The sequence below is a fragment of the Fringilla coelebs genome, assembly GCF_963513975.1.
Source record: "Fringilla coelebs genome assembly, chromosome: 4".
NCBI lineage: Eukaryota > Metazoa > Chordata > Aves > Passeriformes > Fringillidae > Fringilla > Fringilla coelebs.
Window position 1 is genome coordinate 15,262,691 of NC_140032.1, and position 24,610 is coordinate 15,287,300.

Below are 24,610 nucleotides of genomic sequence, written 5' to 3' on the forward strand. Positions count from 1 at the left end.
CTAGAGTTCCAGTGTTAGAATAAAAAGTTGGATTTTTTTCCAGTGTGTACCCACCTTTCAAACTGCAGTTAAAGTTCATAATTTCCATCTCCAGCAGACAGAACCTTTATTCTGTGTGCCATAATCTTTCGTGAGCCTGAAGTTTCAAAAATTGCTAAAGTTTTTTCTCAATTCCAGAAACTTTTCAAAGGCCATCTGTGAGAAAATGTGACTTTCTGAGAATTCTTGCTTGTGTTTTCTGTACACAGATAAACACTATTGCACCATTAAAATGGTTAATAAATATTTTAAAGGTGTTAGATTGAGGCAGATGCTGAAAATACTTGCAAAATAAGGGGTTAGCACTTGGCACCTTGTTAATTCTTTTGAAAGTTTCCAAATGCAATGAATGTTAATTTTAAATACAAGCAATAAATTGTATAACTGGAAATATTAGTATTCTCCCAAATCTCTCAATGATTCTGAGCAGAATCAATAGTAGTTAGGTTTATCTTAGTGTATTTTTCTTTTCTAAATATTGGTGGACTAAAAGTGTGCTTAAGCATTTCTTACAGTGGTTCATAGTAAATAATGAAAGGTAGATCTGTTGTAGTTTAAAGGCATTTAAATTATACATTGTAAGGACTGGATTCCAAAAACAATTCCAAAAACAATTCATTCTTATTTTCTCATGCAAGTTCTTTCTGTTGAAACGTGGGACTCTGGTATAAATGGTTTTATTTTCCATACATTTCTTTCAGAAAATACTTAATTTAAAAACATTTCCATTTTTTCTCTGTTTCAGAGTTGCCACCTGTTCCTTCTACGTCAAGGACAAGCTCTGCAGAGCTTTCTGTTAGGCAGCGAATGAGAGAGAAACTAAAAGCAGCAAGGGTAAGAATCCTTCAGAAGTCCTGTTTGATTGACCTCAGTCTTATAAGGAACACACACTTCATTTTACTGGCTTTGTGCTATGTGAATTTGATTGGGATATCTGCTTTTTTATTTCTGAAGCTGAAAGAGTATACTCAGTTCATGAGTACAGTTACATTGCTATTTTCTTTTCTAAAGTTAATATTTAATTTGTTGATAGTAACCTAAAAGCTATCATTGTTTTGTAATTCAGATGATACAAGTTCCTTCTGTGTTCTTTGCCAAAAAATTTCTTACGCTATTTTGAAAGCAATGGATTTATTTGTATGTTCACTGTACAATTTAATAAAGTGTATTAATATATGGATCTGGAAAATCACTTAAGCTGATTTTATAATTATAGATTCTGTCCCTAACACAAATATAAGTGTTGAGTTCCTGGGAATCATTGAAGCTTTGATCTATTTCTGTTTCTATTACAGCTAAACATTTTTTTCATTTGTTTGCTTAGACAAAAGCTGAAATTACTTTATCACAAGAAGACCCCAGTTCACAACCAAGGCGCTTAAAAGGCATCAGAGAAAGAAAACCAGGAGTTGGACTGGATAAAAGGGTAAAAATGTGCATTCTATCTTGCTATTCTTATCATAAGAAAGTGAGTGTGAAACATGAAAAAAATCAAAGTCTGCACACTCTTGAAGATCAATTTCATTTAACAGAATTATGCTGCTGGTTGAATTAGTAACCAGAAAGGAACCATTCTGATTATTGTTTTTGTAGTATATATTTAACAGTAATAAGTTGCTTACATTGTAGTATGGACATCATGTGAAACTTGTGTCATTTAGAGATTCTTGACTTCTGTTGTTTAAGATGCCTTGAAATATCTAAAACTTTACTAAAACAGGACCTTTATATAAATAAAGCTCCCACTGTAAAAGAGCTTTATATAAATTTGAACGGTGCAATTGCTAAATGCTGGATATTAACTTTGTCATTGTATTTTTATTGTGTTTCCTTGTTGCCATTTTATATTGAGGTTTTTTTGTATAAGCATGTTCTTTGTTAGAAAATGAATTTTGTATTAAAAAAAACAACAAAGGCTTTGCTTGTGCAGAACTGGCACTCATATTCTTCAGAATTCACAGAAAGATTGCTTGCCTGTAGAAAATGTGTTCCAAAGAATGTGTTATTCCCAGGAAATAACAGCATATAGTAGTAGCACCTTTATATGGAATTCCAAACAATAACATTTAGCCTGGCTAAATCACTTATCTAGGGGAGAATTGCTATTTCATGTACATTGTGGGAAGATTCTTGGCAATGTTACCTTATAATAAGCAATTATTACAGCTTTCAGTTAAGTAGTACTGTTTTAATATATTTGTATTAGGAAAATGTAGAAGTGATATCCTTATTAGAGTTGTTTATTAGTTTTATATCAAGTATTTGGGAAACCTTCTACTTGTTGGTTTTGTTTCTTGTACTTATGCACAAAGTATTGTTTTGGTGTTAAACAAGTGGCCATCAGATTGACAGAGTCTGAGATTTTCTTTTTGATATTATTATTTTGAAATATAGGTGTAATAGAGGTAAACTTCAGAATTGTCTTCCTGTAATCTAACAATTCAGTCCACAAAGAAGAAGAACAGATGGAATGGTAGATGTGTTTTTGTTGGTTAAGCCTGATGACAATCACTTTGAAGCACTTAAATGAACTTGCTGATGCAACCTCAGAACCAGTGACCTTTCCAGTGATCTTGACTGCAAGTGGATAAACATGATACATCTTTTCAAGAAAAGGCAGGGGTGTGTCACCCATGGAGTTAGAGAGTAGCCTAGCAATAATGTTTGACAGAATAAAATAAATAATCGAGTGTGTATTTCAGCAACCAAGCAATGAACACCACCTTTTTTAAACAATACCAAAGAGTGTTTTCCTGATTGCAGCAGGGGTTGTCTGAGAGGAGCCCCGATTCCCTTCTCTGCTCTGCAGTCACTGCCAGCAGCACCCCTGGCACTGCTGCCCTGCTGGGGCTGTCTGCCCAAGGGCAGCCATTGCTGCCTCCTTGCTCTCCCTTTGGACATCAACATGTGATTGCTTTTGTTCAGGAGTGCAGAAACAATGATCCCATCAGCAGTGAAGACAGCTACTGTCATTTATGCAATGAACCATTTCTTCATGCTCTACAGTCTATTTCTTGACCCAAAGGAATTAAGTAATGTACCCTTGTAAAATCAATATACAATCCCTTTGTTACCACAGTGGCGATGTTTCTCTTTTGTTATTTTTTTCTGTGAAAGTGCAATATCTAATAACTGTAGTCAATTGTTTGTATTTTTTTATGATTCACTAAATGTATACTAAAACTTATGTATATGTTTTTATGCAGTCTGATAATGATCAATTCAGGGAGATGCCAGAGGGCGAATCACACTTACTATCAAAAGCAAAGTTTCGTGATTCTGTAAAAAAGCTTAAGCAAAAGTCAACAGTAAGTACCAATTCCTCCATTTCAATAATGAATATTAATTTAATTTAACCTTTATATGGCTTCATGATTCTGTTTGAAGAAGGAGACAGAATTCAGTCTTAAGCAGTGGTGAAGGTTTTATTTAATTTAAAAATTCACAAGCAATATGTGCCAATAATTGAAGTATATAAAAGGAACCTTCATCAAATATAAGAATGGCTTTGGGTCATTTGATTAAAAAACCCAAAAAGCTCTAGTAAATCCATCTGGACACTACTGGGGTTTGCAGGAAAAAAGTGTCTTCTGCTTAAATCCTTTTTATTGAATGCCACCAGTAGGCAGTTAAAGCATTTTACAGACTAGTTATTGATATTTATTAGCCACAAAGTACTAATGATAATTCTTTCCCTAGAGGATTCATCCTAAAGCTAAAGGGTCCTGGATCCTTCAAAGGCAAAAGGCCATTAGAAATTTCTTTTCATGTCATTTACCTAGGTATCTGCAGTATGGCCAGAACTTTAACTTTGCTGTTCTGATTGACAAATGGTTTGTATTTAAAACAATAAGAATGTTAAAATTAGACCAGGTAACTTTTTTAAACAAAACTTTGCAAGAAATATTGAATGAATATATAGAAATAGAGAAAGTTTAATGAATCATTTACAAATTTCAGTTAGCTTCAGCATTTGAGTGAGTTCTAGTTGAGATAAAATAATAATTATCTTGTAACAAATGTTTATACCTGCTGCTGTTTCATATTATTAATGGGAAGATTTATTCAATTTATTCATTTGCCCTAATTTTCTTAAGAATATCATAATAAAGTATCTTTGTCTTCTTTTTTTAGTTCCAGAATGATTTTCCTTCTGAGGAAGAAGCATATAATTTCTTTACCTTCAATTTTGATGCTGTAGAAGAGAAAATGAAAGCTGGAGCCAGGAAAAAGAATGGATTAAATGAAGAAGAAGAGGTAGAAGAGGAGTATGTCGAAACTCATGAAGATGAACAAGAGGAGGATGAAATGGTGAGAGCTATAGTATAAATGTTAATATTTTTTATTCAGAATATTTTTATTCTGTTCATATTGTTTTATTTATTTTTATTGTTATTTATTATTTTTATTTCTCTTTATATTGTTATTTATTTACATATATCTTTTATTATATATAAAACAGCATCTTTGGTTTCCTTAAAAATTCTCAAAGCATACTTTCTCAAGAAACTTTCTTAAGAAGCAGACAACTAAGAGATGTTTGCACTTCACCAATAGGATGAAGACGTACGCCTAGTGAAAGATGATGATTTATTCATAGGGCAGACAGATGACGACCTTGTGGTAGAGAAACCTGTTGATTGTGAAAGCTACACTGAGCAACTGAAAAGGGAAAAAGAATTTCTCTTTGTTCCCAGCATGTTAGCAGGTATGAAGATTGTGCTTATCCATTTAGTTCCTGGATTTTTGCACAGCATGGTGATCTATCTGCTGAGGAAATCTTGTACTGACTATCAGCAGCAGCAGAGAGAGATGTTTCATTGCAGCTCTCTGACACTGCTCATCCAGTTGAGTGTGAAAAAGTCTGACAGACGGATTAGCTGGGAGCATGCACACCTCAGCAGGTCATCACCTGCTGCACTGGCAGGTGTACTCAGGGCACCTCAGTTGCTTGGGGGTAATTTCTTTCCTCCTGTCTGTAGGAAATGCAAGGTGCTAGCCCCTCTTGTGCTGTTATTTAATGTATGCAGCATTGATCATATCTCTGACTTTTTTATGTTATTCCCACAGAACTTCAAAGTCCTAAAAAATTGCTTTATATTATCACTTGCTATTTGATATTTGAACTGGAAGAAATAGAAACAAGTCTCCCAGTATATACTGGAATGGTACCAGTATAGCTTGATATTTGACATTGTGTGCTTCTGTTTTTTCATGTCTTGTAATTTAGTTAAGACTACTTCCTGTGTGATCCACTTTGTTCTGATTTAGGGGAAAACTTTTGTTGTAACCCTCAGTACAATCTTTCCCTGTTTCGAGGTTGCTTCTTGAAAAATATCGAATCCATACACACAGTGAAACAGCCTTGCAGGCAGATCTTCAAATTCCACCTGCTGTTATTTGGCTAACATAATTCTCTTATGCATGTTTTGTATTTTGTATGAGACTAGCTTAGGCAAACTATTTATTAACTGAAGGTCTGATTAGTTTGAATGTTTCACTTTCCATTGGAAAGACTTAGAAATGCTTCTCTAGTCAGTTGCTACTCCAGGTTTTTTATACTGTTCTGCAAGCAGCTATTAACACTAAACTCCACTAAGTAGCTTGAAGTATTTTTGGTAAATAAATTTTTAGTTATTGGTTTATTAGAATTGTGGCGCTTTATGGTACCATTATGAGAGATCTGTCTGGATTAAGCTAAGGACCTGTTAAAATTCTATATTTATTTCTTTTTTTCCTATGTAGTAAAATACTTCTGACAGCATGCTTAATATACAGTGCCAATCATTTTAAGAATTAAAAAACTAAAACTATAGTTACAAGATATTTTACATGGTTTTCTTCTTAATGTCTCATTAGTGCCTGCTTCTGAGAAGATGCCTAGAAATATGCAGCCCAGGTACCTTGAGGATGAAGGTCTTTACACTGGAGAAAGGCCCTTTGTATCACAGTCTAACCAAAATATTTTAGAAAACCGAATACTCAGACAGGACCAAGTAAGTCACTGCTACCTTTTTAGTTGTAACTTTTATCAGTATTTTATTTATCTTTATAAGTATCTTTTTTTTTTTATAGTTAAGAAAGTGGATGATCATGCTAATATGGGGCTGTCATCTTCAAAATGTTTAGCAGCATCAGATGTTGGTAAATACATACTTTTGTAAGAGCCTGTTTTTAGTGTAACCCCACTGTCAGAACATCAGACTGGGTCTTACAAAACTGATGCCTTTTCTTGGCTCTGCTTGTAACCTGCTGGGGAACAGACCACTGATCAGATTGTAAGGCTAATTAAATATTGGTATAGATTATCAGAGATCCTTTCAGATTTTTAAGTATGACTTGAAGACTTGGGAAAGACTTGGAAAAGTAGCTTGGATATATTTTGTCCTCCTATATTATCATCCTATACATGGTAAGGTGTGTATTCAGTATAGACTTAAACTCCTGAGCAGAAGCTGCCTTTTTTTTTTGTTGTTTTTTTTGGTTTGGTTTGGTTTTGGTTTTTTGTTGTTGTTGTTGTTGTTTTTTGTGATTCTATGTATTCTTCATGTGCTTTTGCTAATCAGATTGGGAACATTTGGATCTAAAATTTCTGAAGGGGCAGTTTGAACCCAGTTAGTTTTCTGATTGACTTCATGGTGTTTCCACATCAACATCTGACTCGATGGTCAGGTATTGAAAAGAATAATAAATATAAATACAAGGTATATAAAGCAGGTATGAAACTAACAGGGTAGGGCAGCATCCTTGGACAGCTGCACTGGTTTGCGCTGTATTTGAGTCCAGGTAATGAGAACAGAGGCATGAATTATCCATGTGAAACCATGGATAGCAATTTCTGTGTAAAATACTTACCTGGTCTGCTTTCATAGATGCTATTTAAGTAGTTCAGGTTTTGGACTAGAAGATTTGAGAGGTGCTTTGATAAATCATCTGAACTGCCATTTAGCTCTTGTGTAAAACAAGACTTAAAATTCTTTCTATTTTAGTGATTTAAGAAAATAGCATTTAAATAAGTGACATGTTGATTTTTTTTCTTTCAAATCTATCACACTGAATGTTGAAGGAAAAATAAATGTCTATAATCAAAGTTTGAGCAACATCTTGGTCTTTTAATTTCAAAACTTACTTCTGGTATATTTGAAGATTTCATTTTGGTGTACTAGGAAAGTTTTGGTTATTTCAGTCACAAACAATCCATAGTCACCTTTTATTCTGTATTTTTTATAAGAATTATGATTTTGCAAGTAATTCCTTTATAAAGTAAGAAACAATATAAAATTTTGTTTTTCTTTGTAGGGGAAAGAATGGTTTGGTGATGATGGCAAAATCTTAGCATTGCCTAATCCAATTAAACAGTCTTCTACTAGGCCTCCAATATTCTCACTCGAAGAAGGCATTGCACCAGAACTTGAAACAGTGTATAGAAAAGTAAGCATATTTCATATATGTGATTCCTGAGACTCAGTGTCCCAGTTCTTCTGTACCAGAAACCTTGGTGACATGAAGGGTTTTGTGCTAAGAACCATGACTATTGATTGGTTTTTTGTGATTTCATATCTGTTCTTTAAATCAGTTCTACTTTATTAAGTATCTATCTGTTTTTTCTTTTAAAAATGCATACAAAAGGATGAAGAGTTTAGGTAGGGCTGGTTGAAGTAGTAAAGTGTGAACTCATGACAAACACCTTAAAATCTGTGAGCAGCTAAGATCATTGTGAGGCTCCCTTGCATATCCTCATGCCAAAGTAGAGTAGTTCCTACATTAGTGTATATATAGAGTTTGCTTATGTAGACAGTTACAATTCTGAGTTATGTAGCATCAATTCAGATATTTTGGGGAGGCTGTGGAGTTTTTTCTTGGTTTTTCATGGTTTTTTTGTTTTGTTTGCAGGGGTTTTTGTGGTTGGTTTTTCCCAGTCACAGCATACGTACCCTGGCAAACAGCAGTCTCAATGTGCAATTAGTACAAATCAAAACAAGTTTAAATTAAAACCATTCAGCAATCTTGAAGCAAGCTTTACTTGTTCTGCTTGGTAGAACTCTATTACCCTTTGAAAAAGCTGACTTTTAAGACTTTAAAATAGAGTGCTCATTTGGGACACATAAGTGTTTCTGACTGTTTTTGATAGAGATTTAAATGTGGCCCTTCAGTTAATGCTGATGATAAATATGCAACCCACAGGCTGCATCCAGTGGCACAGGTCTGTGCAGGGTGCTTCTGCAGGCAGGAAAAATTTACTGTTTAGATCATGTAAACACAGGCCAAGGGACCTCATGTTTCAGGAGCACCTTGTTGACATGAACAGTGGCATAGAAATATCTGAGTCACAGTGAGCTTAAGGGTCCTTTATGGGCAGAAAAATAGTTAAAGCATAAGGAATTCAAAGTTGTCATTTTTATGACACGTGATATCTTTTGATGAGAAACTGAATTTGGAAGGATCAGGTGGACTCAAGTGTGTTTCATGGGCATTTATATCAGTCCTATAAAAGATCTAAATAACTCCTAAGTAAGTCCTGTGCAACAGCTAAATTGCCCTCCAAATCCATCTTTTTCCTGTTCTCAGGAAGGGACTGCAACAAACACTACATAACTAACAATCTTTTACAGCACCACAATACCTTCAGAATGTCTTCTGAAGGATCCTAATAAGGGAGCAGGAGTAGTCAGGCTGGAAGCAGTGTTAATTCTCTTCTGATTTCAGTAACTTGAGAGTGTAAGCCATGGATGTCTTTTTCTTTGCAGCGGATTGAAGTAGGCTTTTTAAGCTTTGTTGCTGAAAACTTTCATTTGCCTTTGTTGGTCTGAATTTCCCTGGTGTTTGAATGGGGAAGCAAGTAATACATTTCCTAATTACACCATCTACAAGGACAGCTCCCTGTCTTCCTATTCTACAAGGAGAGCTGTTCTGTCAGAGCTGGACTCTATCCTAGAGCTCAGCTCTAAGAGAAAACAAAGCAGTACTAAACAAATGTGTCAAAAGAGAACTAGTAGTCTCTGCTTTTTCTAATCCAGTGTCATTCTCTTCATTGCTCAGCAAAACCTTCAGTATAGGAAGGTATTATTTTATAGTCAGTATATTTCAGCCTCACATGGGCTGACAAAAAAAAATCCTTGAAAAATACTGTTGTAAGAATCTCTAAATCCATTTTATTCTTTTTTTCTTTCAGGCAATAAAAATGACATCTACCAATCAGTATTTTGTTGGACCTGGAGATTTTCAGGGACTGTTTCAATTGGATATTGATATTTCTGGACTGATATTCACCCACCATCCCTGTTTTAGCCGTGAGCATGTGTTAGCAGCTAAACTGGCTCAGTTATACGATCAGTATTTAGCAAGAAAACAGAAGAATCTTACCAAACTTCTCACAGACAAGGTATTTCTATTCTGTCTTCATACTTGTTGAGAAAATGACATGACAGTTTAAGGTAAAAGCTGAACTTGTCAGAAGTTAAAAACCTAAATATTTGACTGAATTGCTTGTGTTCAGTGCAGAATTGCATTTTTAAGATTAAGAATTTCTTTGATCTTCGAATTTGAATTAAATCTGAAGTAAAAGGAATACAATAACATTTGCATAGTATTCCTTAGAGTATCCAAAATGTTTCCCATTGAGTGACAGATTAGACATTACAGGATTGTGTACAGCAGCTCTGACAGGGAGACAGCAAAAGACATTATTCAATGATGGAGGGAAGTTAGTGAAGTTTAGTTTCAGTTATCACATCAAAGTAAAAGGAAGCGGGTTAATTTCACCAGATTGTGCAAAAGTAGAACCCATTTCCAGCTCTGTGTCTGTGATAGATGCTGTGTTTTAAATGCATACTGCTGCCACATTTACTGTGGGACTCTTGTGACATGGCAGAACCCAAGGCTCAATGTAGACTCCTCTGTTGCTGGTTCTGTTGCTGATTTGCTGGGTGAGCTTGACAGGGCTGCTCATCCCCTGTGTACCACCTCATCCTCTCTTTGTACATTGGAAATAATAGCAGTGGTCTTCTCTGGTTTAAGTGTGTACACAAACATTAAGTGTTGTCAACACAATCTGATGTCATCAGGGCACACAAGAACACTTCTCTGTCAAAAATTATTTGGATTATTAAGTACATATACATTTAGATTTCCATGAACTAAAGGCCATGATTTTCTACATTAAAGAACTATTATAAGGGAAGAATAGTCATTGTGTACAAGCTCATTTTTATATTAGTGTAATGAGGGTCAGTAGGTGGTGTGCAGATATTTCTGAATTTTTATATAAAGCATTAGCTTATAGTTGTAATGATGGACTGACATTTCATACAGTGTCTCAAAATAATTCCTTGGTACTCTTTGTTCTGTTAGTACTTTTGAAAGATTTGCCTTAGTGGTGTCTGAAACAGAGCATTTGGGTTATCTGTGTCTTCATTACAGGAACCTATAAGGCGATAGAATCATTAAGGTTGGAAAAGACCTCTAATACCATCAAGTTCAGCCATTAACCCAGCACTCCCAAGTCTGTCACTAACCCACTAACCCCTAAGTACCAGTCTGCACATCTTTTAGATATGTCCAGGGATGGTAGATGTCCCTGCACAGCCTGTTCCAGTGCTTGACAAAGCCTTCGGTGAAGAATTTTTTTCCCAAGATCCAATCTAACCTCCCTGAGACTTGAAGCCGTTTCCTCTTGTCCTATCCCTTGTTACTTGACAGAAGAGACCAACATCTGTCTACAGCCTCCTTGCAGGGATGGTTTAACCTGGAGATTCCCATGAGGGACCCTGTTGTTCTCTTCAACTGCCTGAAAGTAGCCAGGTGAGGAGTTCAGTCTCTTACCCCAGGCAACCAGAGGCAAGCCAAGAGGACTGACTGGCCAGAAGCTGTGCCAGGGAAGGTTAGGTTGTATATATCAGGAAGAATTTCTTCAGTGAAATGGTGATTAGATATTGGAATGCACTGGCTAGGGAAGAAGTGGAGTCACCATCCCTGGAAGTGTTCAGGAAATGACTGGTTGTGGCACTTAGTGCTGTGGTTTAGTTTACATCTGGGAGGACTTTTTCAGCCTTAATGATTCTGTGATTCTATTCCAAGATTCTGGGATTTTCTGATTCACTAAGAATTACCTTTAGTAGCCCTTCCTAGTCCCAAGAAAGGCTTTTGTGAAAGTTGGGGCTTTTTGCTGACCTGATGTCTTTTTCCACTTACACCTTTGATTCCTGAGCTCTCAGAATGCTCCCTAGATCAGTCTTCCCCATGATTAGATCTGCTGCAGTGATAAAAGTTAGTAAATCTCCCTTTTATATCCAGGGATCCTAACTAAAATGTCATGCTGAGGAATCACCTCACAGACATGGCAAAACCCTGTGAATGCAGGATCAGGATAGTTCAGGGTTTTCTGTCATTAGTAATTTGCTCTTTCCTTTCAAAGTGCAGCACATTGCATACCTTGTTAAGCCATCTGTTAATTGCCTTTTTTGTTTGTTTGTTCAAGCTGCATGCTTTGAGGAGTGCTGTGCAGTATAGTATGGAAGGTGGTGGTGGTGATGGTGTTCCTGTGGCTCAACAAAGCATACCTGAATACAAAATGGAGATCAGGTGGGTATGAATTCATTAAATTGTTGTGTTTTAAAATTGTATTCCTTTTTTCCTTTACGTGTTGGTACAGAATATGATTCATGTCGGACTTTTAAATTCTACTATAAATAGCCCTAGAAGAATTTTGAGGATTTAAGAGTTCTCACTGGTAAGTTGCATAAAGCAGTATGAAGATAATACAGTTTAGGCTGAAATTTTCATTCAAAAGTGGTCTAATTTGATTAAGTTTATTAATTTCTTAGTAGCTATTTACTGGTATGTTTTGTATAATTAAATTTAATTACAGTTTCAGTAGACTTCAGCTGGATGCACAAAGCTTTTGCAATGCAATAAGGTAATTTTTTTAGCAGACAAAACCCCTAGTTTTTTCCATCCTCTTCCTCATTACACAAACGTTCTTGATTTCCTTCCCATTCTAAGGTATTTTGGCCTTGGCTTTTTCAGTGGGTTAATACAAATAAAATAGAATTTTGTTTTACAAGATTACAGTTACTGTTCTTGGAGAAAAGCTGGGTTGTAAAAATATGCTACAGGTTTTGGCTCGGTAGTGACAGTTTGTATTATTTTTGGCAGATGGACAGTGATGAACTGTAAGTGTTAGCAGTATGATAAAAAAGAAGTTATTTTGGATATCCATGCTGAGCAGCCTTTTAACTAGTAGATAACAAAAGTCTGAAAGTTTTTCACAATCTAAGAGTAGGCAGTAATGTATTCATTTAAAGAAACAGAACTATAAAGTGATGTAATGGGTCACATTACACACACACAATATGAAGAAGAAAAATGTTTTTAATAACAATTCTACTTTCAGCTTTGAAATTTACATCTGCTAGACTTATGCATCCACATACTCCTCTTAGAACATAAGGTAGTCTATAATTTATTATTTTTTACTGAAGGAAAAAGAATGCCTTCAATTGAAAATGGAATAGCTTTTATCAGTATCTTATTAACATATCTGTTAGAGGACAAGGAGCTGGCGGTGTGCAGTTACCATACTGTACCTCGGAGACAGGAGCTCTCACTAGGAAAAGCGTGAGAATGGTGATGGGAAGATTCACTGTGGGAATGAGATTCTTGGGTTTTGGCACCTGAGGCTTACTTGATGGTGAACTCCAGTAAGAAAGAATACATCTTCTGTGTATCAGATTTCTATATCTTGCATGCTTTAGTTTAGTTTCATGCTATTATGAATCTGGACAAACTCAGCTGAAATCAGTGAGATCAGTGTTGCTCAAGTAACATGAGGTGAGTTTGGCTGGTATTATTCTAGAGCTTTTCATATCTGTAATTCTTTTGGCTACAGCTCTTGGGAGTTGGAAGTTTGGCTACAGTTTTTGGAAGCTGTTACACATATGAAGCTCAGATGAGCTTAGGAATTTTTGCTGTCATGGTATTTGGTACTAACTTGGACCACTTTTGTTGGTAAAATCATCTGACCTGCCTTGTCTCTCTTTTAACGTTGCATTTCCCTGATGGTCAATGTAGAACATGCATGAGAAGTTAGAGACATGTAGCATGGAAAGTAATCTAATTGTTTCCTCTACCCTGCAATAACATAACAGAGGTATAACCTTTGCTTTCTGAAGATCAAAGCTATAATTTTCCATTGGCTTGAGGAAGAAATGTCATCTGAATACAGAAAACTTTTGCAGATTAGGAAATTCAGCCCTACTGTCTTCACTTCCCGAAGTAGGAAGCCAACATATGCTGTGGATTCTATGATTCAGGTCCTTGTGGGTAATGTATTTTAGCAGAGATGATTCTCCACTGAAAGGTCCTGCTTCCAAATCCCATACATCAGATAAGTGTGGTTACTGATCTCTGTGTTCCTCATGTTTCATCTTCTGGCGTCATCTGCTAGACAAAAACAAAAAGGTTGCTGCATGGATAAGTAATATGCAAACTGCTAGCTATTGAAGTGGACAAGTTAATCATATTGCTTTCTGAAGTCTGCATTTCTTCTTTGTTTATTGTTTTCCCTAAATTGGCTTATGCTGTTAAATGATGTATAAGGTCTTTCTTCTCTCAGCTCTAACTCTGTGTCTGTTTTCCACACTCTCTGAATATTATAAGTAGCAATGTGTTAGTTTACATTGGGTTTTTTTAATCACAGACTTGATTTTGTACCAGGATAATAGTGGAAGCAGCCTGTGCTTGTGCTGTGTGGACATTTACATTGGAAGTGTGTGATGGTCATTAAAAGTGGTAATGAATTGCTGTTTTACAAATTAGAAGGTTAAAATGTGAAATATCAATTCTGACGCACAAAAAAGACTGTGTTAATTTTGTGTTAAGAATCTTGTACGTCTGTCAAAGGACTTGCTACATTACTTCATATCTTCAGGTCCTACTTACTGGAGCTAGAGGCATATGAAGTTTGAAACATGTTTTGTAATGTACACACGTAATGAGCATTACTTCATAGCAGCAGTGTAGGTTTTCTGGGCTGTTGTTACATGAATTTGCTTTAAAATGTTTTTAATTATGTACAGCTGTAATAAGCATTTCTGAAAACTGTGAGATCTCTAAAGAACAGACTTAATTGAAGTCAGATTGTTCCAAATGAAAGAGACTGGAATATAGGAGGAAATCAAATCCTGCTATCTTCAAGTCTGGGTTTTATGTTCCTTGGATTTAAACCACTGCAGCCATCAATCAGGCTGAAACCCCTGTCAACTTGGCTTTTGGTATCTCCAGTTTTCAGTCTGTTCACTGAGTGAGACAATTCTGATTGATCTTGTGCTATGTATGTATATTTCTAGACAAACCAGAAGACTTCGTGATGCTGAACAGGAAAAAGACAGAACATTGCTTAAGACCATTATCAAAGTTTGGAAACAAATTAAATCCCTCCGGGACTTTCAGAAGTTTACTAACACACCCCTGAAACTTTATTTGAGGAAGTATGTCTTGATAACACTTCTTGTACTTTATTTGCTAGCAGTGGAGTTGTAATAAGATTAGTTAATTTAGAAACTTAGAATTTTGATATGCAGAAGTAACACTTAGAGCAGTGCTGGCACTTTCAGCCTGCCACTATTCCTTTTGAGTTTGGGGAAGAGGGAAGGTTTAAATAAGTAATGACTGTATCAGAAAGGAATGTCTACAGACTAATGAGTAATGAAAGTTACTATCTGGAGTTAATATAATTATCTGCTATCAACACTTAAGAGTATCTATGCTAGTCTTTTTAAATAAAGCATACTTCTGATATAATGAAGTTAATTCATGGAGAAGTAGATTTCTGTTATATGTTACAGACTTAATTGTAATTCTTATGTAATTTTATGTAACATGCTGGTAATTGTTGTTTTGAAGGGAAGAGGTTGATCAGAAATCGGATGAAAAAGCATATGAAGAAGAAATTCAGGCCGAGATAAGGGAATTGCTAGAAGAATGTATGGAAGAATATGAAAAGAAAATGGAGGAGTATAAAACTGAGCTACATGACTGGAAATCCTGGAAGAAGACACAGGTTTGTTTAAATCATTCAATTTCACAGAAAAAAAATACTAGTAAATGTGTCAAAAATTTCTCCTTCTAATACAGAAAAAAAAATTGCTCTCCTTCCTCTTCTTTTGCTTATGATGCGTTAAGTTGTGAAGTGGCTTGGTGCTTCCAAGCAAGCTGTACTTCCAAGTAATCTAGGAGTCTGTGGAAGGAGGAACTGTTTTGCAGCTGTTCAAAGTTGAGCATGCATGTAAACACTGGGATGTTGTAGTTCAGGAGATGCTGAAAGGTCTGTGTTGTTCTCTTTGTTTATTCTTGTTTGGCACGGGGAAGGGAGAGGATCATTGTGCTCATGCTAAAGATACTGCTAAGCCAAAACCACTTGTGCTCCAGAGTTTGTGGCACCTGTGCATTTGTTTTGTCAGTGTATGTCTAGACAGTGCATCTCAAACAACTGTGTCTACTGGCTGAGTAGCCTCCCTTCAATCCTAACAGAATGTACGTGGTAGCTCAGGCAAATGAGAAGGCAGCATCTAGCCAGAATGTTCAAGAAACATGCTGATTTTGAAAGTTGGTAGAGAAGATTAAGTAAATGTTTTGCTTGGAGCACATTATGATTTTGAAGCATATGAATGGAATGTATTGCTGAATTCTGAAACTGATGCAGTCCTTTACAATGAGAGAAATCTTTTATGTGTTTGTGTGTAATACTAAAATTATACTGTCATTTTACTGTACATACACCATCTGTGTTTAGCACTTGTGAATCAAGAGAACAAGAGAAAAAATTGCAGAGATTGAAACACATTCAGAAGGAACGTTATTGTTTTTATATGCAGAAGTCCAAGAAGAAAAAGAAAAAAGATACTCATGTAGATGAAGAATCAGAAGATCATGATTTTGGTGAGGAACGTATAAAACCCATCCCACCTAAAATGGCCAATAGCCTGGAAATAGAGCAGCAGGTTAGAGAAAAAGCTGACAACTGCAGAAGGAAACCTGGAGAGCCTATTCTAGTTCCTGAGCTGACCCTCTCAGGAAGCATAACTCCCACTGAGCAGTGTCCTCGGTAAGATAAATGTTGGCCAGCAAATTGCCTTATTTGTGAATTTCTGTAATTTATTAATTGCTTGTTTATACAACTTCAGCTGCATATTTAGCCTAGTGATGAAACCTCTGCTTTTGAAGATGATACAACTTAATTCATTTTCAAGTCACAGATAACCTTGTACATAGTGCATTTAAGAAATGCATGTCTGCACAATGCCTTTGAACCATCTGCTATGCCTTGAGCATCTGCACAGAACAGGGTGCAGATACAAAGAAGCTGGTTTCAGTGTGGAGTCTGGGTCACTGCTGGCAGTACTACTCTCACCAGCTAGTCCTTTGCACAGGGTCTGTGCTGCAGTCAACAGAGGGAAAAGAAAGAAATTGTGTACTAAACCAGAGATTGCACTGTGGATAAAAAAATAAATGTACTTGTTTTCTGTTACTTTCCATATTTGCACACACAATTTAACATACATCTGCTGTATTTCAGTAATTTAAATACTGCTTTGTTTTGTATTTAGTTCACAAATAGCCTCATCAGGGAATGCTGCTTGGCTGTTGTAGTCCCAGTGATGGAAAACTTCAAAATTTTAACTCAATATCAATTTTGTGCTTTGGAGAAGGAGGGTGGAAGAGAATTTTATTTTAGATAACTTCTTTCATATGGAGTTATCTTTTGTGGATCCAAAATTTTACCTGATCATTTAAAAATCATTTTATATTCACAAGAAGATAAAACACTTGTTAAGTGAGAGTTCTAAATTCATTCCTGTATAGTGACTTTTTTTGAGGAATACCATCTATTTTTAGGTGGGTTCTGTCTCCCCATGAGAAATCAGATTTTCATTAAAAATAAATAATAAAAATGTTACTAAAAATTATATGTTAGCTTGTTTGACATATTTACAGAGCAGAAGTTTTGCGACGAGAGGATGTGAAGAAACGCTCAGCATTTATTAAAGTCCTTTTCAACTCCAAAGAAGTGTCAAGGACTGTTACCCGACCAATAAGTTCCGATTTTAGAGTTCACTTTGGACAGATTTTCAATTTACAAATAATCAATTGGCCAGAGAGTTTGAAACTACAGGTAGATGTTGATTTATTGCAATAACTTTTAAAATATGATATAAAATGTAATTAGTCCTGCAATGCTTGTGTTTTGCTCTATGATAATGTCATAAAGACTGAAAAACCTATGAAAGACCTTTTGTAAATCATCAGTCTTACCCTCATTCCTTGTTTCTTCAGTCTTTAACTTTTAACTTTGCTGCTATGTTTTGGATGCTTATGCTTTCTAGAAATATATAGAAAAAATATAGTTTGGATGGGAGAAATTAAATAATTGGGACTTGTGATTAAATATGTTAGTGGATTGATCTTTTGATTTTGGAAAAATTGATTTGTGTTGCAGATCAAATTCCTAACATGGTCATCTTAAAACGTTATTTTCCACACAGTAAAACCCTCATAATATTTACTGGAGGGGAATAAGAAAAAAAATAATTTCTAGTGATGTCCATACCTGCACTCAACTTGATCAGCAGTGCAGTTAAATCAAGGCACTACCCACCAATTCCAAGCATGAATTAATAAATAGTTCACACGAATACTTTTCGGAGTTAATATGAAACAGGATCAGAATCCTACTTCTCCCTCTAGAGAACTCTTCTGGTTAGGTAAAACTGGTAGTTCAGGGAAAGGTGTAAAAACCCCTTGTCTGCTTATTTATTGAACATATAAATTGAAAAGGAGAAGGAAGACCATTTTCCTGGATTCAGAACATTTGAATGGAGAAACCACTGACATCACTCTGAGCCTGCAGCTGGCTAGGAAAGAGAGAAGCAACCTGCAGTGCTGCCAGAATGGGGACTGTGTGCCATACCCTGCCTTTCATGTCAAGGGAGAATTAGCCAGGCAGAATCCCTCCAGAATCTTCAGCTGATCCAAGGGAAAGTCACAAGCAGTTGCATATTGTACAGTGATGCTCTTAAAAGACTGGATTTGTCATACTTGTCTCAGGTGCATTAGAAAAGTGAAGATGGACTTGTAGGAAGAATTCACATCAAGTAAGCTGCTGATAGCTGCTGAAATGTCTGCTAATTGGATGTTTTAGAAAGTGGATTAATACAATTGCCTCAAGTTATTTATTTCGCGCTTAAGCCATAGTAAAACCTTTTCTCTAAATACCCTGCAATATGTTTTCAACTTCTCAAGAATGCACATGTAAATTGTTTCTTCTGTCCCTCATCATATATTTTTCCTAGATTTATGAAACAACAGGTATCAGCAGTACCACCTTGTTAGCTGAAGTGTTCTTACCTGTTCCTGAGACTGCAGTTCTGACAGGCAGTGCTCCTCTGGAGGAAATAGAGTTCAGCAGTGATCAGCGTGTGATGTTGGATCATGAAGGAGTTGGGAGTGGTGAGGACTCTTGTTTTCCTTAGCTCAGTGTTTCTTTATTTGCTGGAACCATGTAGCAGTAACAGGCTGAAGTGGGTTTCGGAGTAAATCCTGCTAAGAGCCTTCACAGCTTCTGTAACTGAGTCTTCCATAATTGTCATGATACTTATTATTGAAGTCCGTTGTGGAACTTTTGTCTCTTACTAATTTTAGGATCTGCATGATAAAAATGTGTCTGTTTATTATTTGTCTTGTTGAAAGAATGGAGTTTTACTAGTTATAGAAGATGTTTGGGATTTTTTGAGCATTTGTAATCAGGCCTCTGACACTGCAGAGCAAGCAGATACTAATCGTTATCGGTCCAGTGATTTTAATGTTTTAAACCACTGAAAAACTGTCTGTAGAAGTGTATATGCAGAGTAATTTTTTGTCCCCCTACTTGTTTTATTGGCAGCCTGCACACCCATTTTCCTTGGGGCTTTAGGCTAAAGATAAAACAAGGGAGAGATAGCAAAAGGGGAAATGAAGAATACATGGTAGCATATGGAACTTGCAAGTGTGTATAATGAGTTTGAACAGCATTGTGAGATGACTGACTTGCATAAATTTGCCATTTATAAATACAGATAAAGCTAGAGCAGAATAGATTAAAAAAATGAGGAGGGAAAAAATAGGGTAAAAAAATCATTACAGTAAATGTCACTGACTATGATGACCATATGTACAATTGTGTGTCAAAAGCTTTGGGACTGACTTTTCAGTCATACATAATTCTTTTGACTCCGAATTTCTGTTTTGTTAATAACAGTATGCTGACTCTGAAAAGTACCAGGAATATTAAATGGTGTGCATCTGTGGAGGAAAAAAATGAGCCTTTGGCATAGCCTTTACTTCTAGCTCAAATGGAAGGCCTTTCTGTAGGTGTAATGGAATCTTTCACTCATTATAGTAGAGCAGAGTTCTTCCCCACAGCACACAGCAGAATCATTGTTTCACATTAACCTTTTTATATAAAGGCACAGGTTATTTGACTTCTCATTTTCTGCAAGTATTTTTAAAAATATTAAGACATCGTGTTTAAATGCATAAATACACTACTTTGGATTTTTCCCCTTTGATAGGTGTGTCCTTTTCATTTGAAGCTGATGGTAGCAACAAAATGACTTTCATGACCTCTGGGAAAGTATCCAGTAGTGTCTCTTGGGCAGTTGGAGAAAAAGGAATCCCCTTAATTCCTCCAGTGTCTCAGCAAAACACAGGCATTCCAAGGTAATAAGACACAAATTTTCAGTGATGCATGGGAAACTGATTGTACTAGTATTTAAAAAAAAAATTTCATCATCAAGACTTTTCATAACCTTTTTCCTCATATTTAGGTATTTTACTTTGTGCTGTAACCCTCTGCAGATATCTTAGGGTACATGTATTTGGTAAATGTGATTTAGTTAGAAATTATACTTTTCAGCATATTATTTCTAGAATATTCAAGCTAATTAATTCAATTTTATGATTTTCTAATAGAGATTGAATATATTCTCAAGGAACCTTCCTGTAGTTATTTTGCTAAGAGCAGAAACTCCAGTTCTTTCTTATCTGAAGTGCATTTGGAGAGGCTAACTTGGCCTGAGCCAAACTTGGGCTGCAAGTTGGTTATTGTAAATTATTTGTCCATTCTTCTGCTTTTATTTAATTCCATAAAGTGGAAGAACTGATGCATATAGGCTGCTTTTTAATGTCCTCAGGTACCTTCACAATAAACCCTTAAAACCTTTTCCATAGTTATTAATACTGAGCAAGTATAAATACTTCTTCCAGCTGATGAATTTGTCAGGTTTTTATTTATTTAGAGGGTAGACATTGGCTTACAAATCATTCTGTTACTATTGTTAACCAAGCTGCAGCCATTCAAGTACTTTGTTGATCAATGTATCAGTACTCTGCTGACTTCAGTGAAAGCAGAATAGATGAGATTAAAATGTAAAGATGGATTCCCAACAGCTAACTTGAACTCTGGAGACTAATCACTGTCATAAATGGAGAACTGAAGAATTTCAGAAGGAAGTTTTCTGTGAAACACTCTTCTTTGAAACACCTTGTGGAGTTGAACAGCTCTCTGTGGCTTTCCATTGTTGTTGGGAAGGTCAGAGAGAGGATTTTCATTACTAATGTTGGCTTTTGCTGCCCATGAGCTTTTTAGCACAATTGTGATTCAGTTGGCATTTGTTCAAGACTGATGCCTAAAGATAAACTTGATGTTCCTGCTTAATCTGCTGCTGCAGTAACTGCTGGATATTTGACTGATTCTAACCAAGCACAAGACAGACCTGTAAGTTTTAAAGTTTTCTTGAAAATACTCAAGTAAGTAGAGATCAAAGACTGAAACTAGCACCCCTAACATGAGAAGGGGCAGCGTCCACTCCAGTCATATTTGGCTAATAAATAACACGCATGTCCTGGTGTATTGGCCTTATGTGTCAAGGTTTGAGTAGCAGTGGGCCTTCAGAGGTGGCTCCTGTGAGAAGATGCAGATGGCAAGCAGGGCAGTGTACAAATGGCCTCCAGACTACCTGCCATACTTCCTTGCCTGCTGTGAGTACAAGAAAGTGAGTAGGAGCACCCAAGGATAAAGACTTGGGCCTTGTAGCTACAGGGAGGATCATAAGCGGTGCTGCATCACAAGAGAGAAGGCTGCTAGGGTTCCCCAAGCTCAGGCAGTGTCCTCTCCAGCCAGCATGCAGTCTGGACATGGCAGGCTGAGCAGAGTGCTGGCAGCAGTCCCAGACATGGTGAGGGGATGATTCAGGCCCCAGGGTCTATGCAGAAACAGCAAGGAGGGGGCAGAGATGAGGGCTGAAATGCAAGGCTGAAAGCACCATCCAGGAGGACAGGTCAAAGACAGGAGCTAAGATAAAACACAAGCAAGGACTGTGTGTCTGAGGAGTTCTTTGTCAAAACTTTTATGTTACCTTTCACAGTGCGAGGTAATTTATCTTCTTACTTGCAGCAACATGGAGTAGCATAGGAATAGCAGGAATATATAAAAAAGCACCTTATTAGCTGGATAAAAGTTGTCTTACACCAGTTCCTTCCTATTTCCCATTTACTTTGCTTTGCAATTGCATTTGGTCATTCCCTCAGTTCCATAGCTACAACTAATATCTGTGAATTGGAATTTACTGTTTGGGTTGTGGGGAGCTTTTTGAGTTTTTCTAAGATTGTTTTAAATGCTTTTTTTATATTGCTAAATCAAATGTGCTTTAGGTGTAAGTTGTGTCAATTCTGTCTTTTTAGTGCTTTAAAAAATATTGATGCTATTGCATCTATTGGGACATCAGGCCTAACTGATATGAAGAAACTAGCTAAGTGGGCAGCTGAAGCAAAACTTGATCCAAATGACCCAAACAATGCAGCTCTGATGCAGCTGATCATGGTAAGTGGTGTTTTCAAAGCTGAAGGGCTGCTGGAACTGTAGGACTCCTAGTCACCAGAACCTCCCCAGGCAATCTGCATGCGTGCCAGGGAAGTAGCAGCATTTGAATTTGTGATGGACATATTTGTGTGAATGTTAAGAAGCAAAATATCTACTAAAAATATGATTAATGCATTTAGTAGTTGGTTGTTTACATATTAATGAATATGATTTATTAATCCATTCAGTAGTGGCAAAAATAGGTGTAAGGGAATGCGCATACAGATCAGTTAATAAATTAAAAACAAAATATGGATTTTGAGTTTGTTGTTTCCTTAAAGTGCAAGGGAATTTCCAGCGTATTTGTGTGGTACTAAATAAGAAGCTGCTCATTAATGAGGATTGCACAGAGATCTTGGGTGTTGTAGAGGCTTCAGCTTTTCTAAACAACAAATTGAGGAGCTGTTAACATAGCTGTTTAATTTACATGGCTGTTTATTTACATAGCTGTTTAATTTACATAGCTGTTTACAAAGCTGAAGTTCTGTAGATGGATCTCCTTTACTGTACAGTTTCCTAGGTTACTCTGACATGTTATAGCTTTCATACTCTCTGATCTTTTGTTTATGATACAAGGAAATAGAATTTTATTATAATCTGTAATGTATAATCTCATATGCTTTGCTCAGCAAAACAGTGCTATAAAATACTTAGTGTTTCAGTCTGTGTGATCCATCTTTATTGCTTTTGCTTAAAATGAACATCCTTGCAATATGCATGTAAAACTTATAAAAGCTATTTTATAGATTTTTGTCACTTTATATGAAAAAGTTCCTATTTTTGTTACCAATTTAGATTACTACAAGCGGAGAGGCGCATGTTCCTGACTTCTTCAGATTGGAACAGCTGCAGCAAGAATTTAATTTTGTTTCTGATGAGGAGTTTAATAGATCAAAGAGATTCCGACTGTTGCAGCTCAGAAATGAGGAGGTGGCAGAGTTCCGAAACTACAAGCAAGTCCCTTTGCATGAACGAGAAATCAGTGAGAAAATCTTCCAGGTAGAATCTTATCTGAAATACTTTTTTTCTAGTTCAAATGCTTAGAATATTTGACTTGCAGTTAAGTCAAGCGGTTCTTTAAAGAATGTAAAGCTATGCTGACATGAAAAAAAAAAGGATTTTATTCCTTCAGTCTTTTCTAGTGTGGTATTTTCATCTAATTAAAATAGCTTCTTTCTAAAGCAATATTTCCACAGCCATACTTTGTTCAGAGTTAAATAAAACAGGAAAACTGCTGTAGGCAAAAATGTTGTAAGTTATTATTTTTTGTTAAAGTTGAGATACTTTTTAAAAAAGTGATTTTAGATATAAAAAAGTAATTCAGAGATAATTCAGGCTTAGGCCTGTTAGCTTTTGAGCCCTTTTTTGGGGGGGATAGGGACTGTTAGAAGCAATGACTCTAACAAGAATTAAAACCTTTTTTTGTTTTATTAGAGCATGTGTTACAGATATTTCTGTTTTAGTACATTGCTCCAACTAGCTTACCTTGCCCTTGCCTGTCTGTTAATTTCCTTATTGAAATGCAATATGTGCAATTTTTTTTATTTGGGTTATACATCAATTATTTTTATCTCAACTCTCTTATTAGTGTTAAGTCATGCTTTTTTTTTTTTTTTTGTTCTTAGCAATAATTCTTTTGTTTCTTTTCTATTGAATGATATGTTTTTCTAAAAGATATTTATTAATTCAGACATATCTGTCTCTTTGGAATAAATATTATTATTTTTTAAATTTTAGGTTAGTTTTGTATCTTTTATTTAATGATGTACTGCATGTTTGCTGTACCTTTCTGATCCAGTTCATTTTATGGGCTATTTTCATTCATTTTATGTTATGATTCAAAATCTAAAAACCATAGTTTAAGAATTATTTAGATGGAGGGTTGTTGGTTTTTTCCATTAAGGATAAATTGGATAAACCCATGATTGCCCATTCCAAGTTTATTTTGTATGCTGTGATCTTCAAAACTAAGTTTCAAGTGATTTGTTCCTAGTTGATTTACTAGCTATTTGGCAAAAAGGTCTGGAAGTTTGTAGAATAATGGAAATACTATTTGTAAAATATTCTCTAGAGATCATCTGGTCCTGCTTTCCACTGAAGTGGTGGTACTGTTGCCAGCACTAGATGAGGTCAGCTGTTTATTTGATTGCCAAGTCTTGAAAATCTCTAAATGGGAGACTCCACTGCCTTTTTGGATAACCTGTTCTAGTCTTCACTATCCTTCCAGAGATTGTTTCAAAAAAAAAAAAGAAAAAAAAGTCATGTCCAACCTGAGCCTTCCAGGTTGTGTTTGATGGCTGCTTTCCCTTGTTGTACTGTCTGGAGCTAGAGAGATGATTTTGGCACCCTGTCCTTTTGCCCATCAGAGAGTTGTGAGCAGATACTGCATTGCTCATTAACCTCTTCCTCACCAGACTGATGAATTGGAACACCTTGCCCAGTGCAAGAAAGACTCTGAAACACTGGAGTAAGTCCAGTAGAGAGCTACCAGAGTATGTGCAGTGCTGAGGCACATGACCTACAAGGAGAGGCAGAAAGGACTAAGGTTGTTTTTACCTAAGTAGGAAAGGCTTGAGGGGGTTTCTTACTGCATCCTTCAGGTACCCAGTGGTGCAGAGA

The 24,610-nt window shown here is 36.1% G+C and overlaps 1 protein-coding gene across 1 annotated transcript in view; it reads left to right on the top strand.

The window, feature by feature from the left end:
• Positions 1-24,610, top strand: part of CC2D2A (coiled-coil and C2 domain containing 2A) — a 52,022-nt gene that overhangs the window by 4,549 nt on the left and 22,863 nt on the right. Inside the window, exons 2-18 of the mRNA XM_084203768.1 lie at positions 785-873; positions 1,364-1,465; positions 3,246-3,347; positions 4,174-4,350; positions 4,597-4,747; positions 5,899-6,035; positions 7,339-7,470; positions 9,212-9,421; positions 11,516-11,619; positions 14,385-14,525; positions 14,941-15,097; positions 15,912-16,141; positions 17,032-17,209; positions 18,387-18,543; positions 19,644-19,791; positions 21,814-21,952; positions 22,787-22,990. Of these exons, the coding sequence (XP_084059894.1) occupies positions 785-873; positions 1,364-1,465; positions 3,246-3,347; positions 4,174-4,350; positions 4,597-4,747; positions 5,899-6,035; positions 7,339-7,470; positions 9,212-9,421; positions 11,516-11,619; positions 14,385-14,525; positions 14,941-15,097; positions 15,912-16,141; positions 17,032-17,209; positions 18,387-18,543; positions 19,644-19,791; positions 21,814-21,952; positions 22,787-22,990 (2,558 nt within the window). The remainder of the gene's footprint in view (positions 1-784; positions 874-1,363; positions 1,466-3,245; positions 3,348-4,173; positions 4,351-4,596; positions 4,748-5,898; positions 6,036-7,338; positions 7,471-9,211; positions 9,422-11,515; positions 11,620-14,384; positions 14,526-14,940; positions 15,098-15,911; positions 16,142-17,031; positions 17,210-18,386; positions 18,544-19,643; positions 19,792-21,813; positions 21,953-22,786; positions 22,991-24,610) is intronic.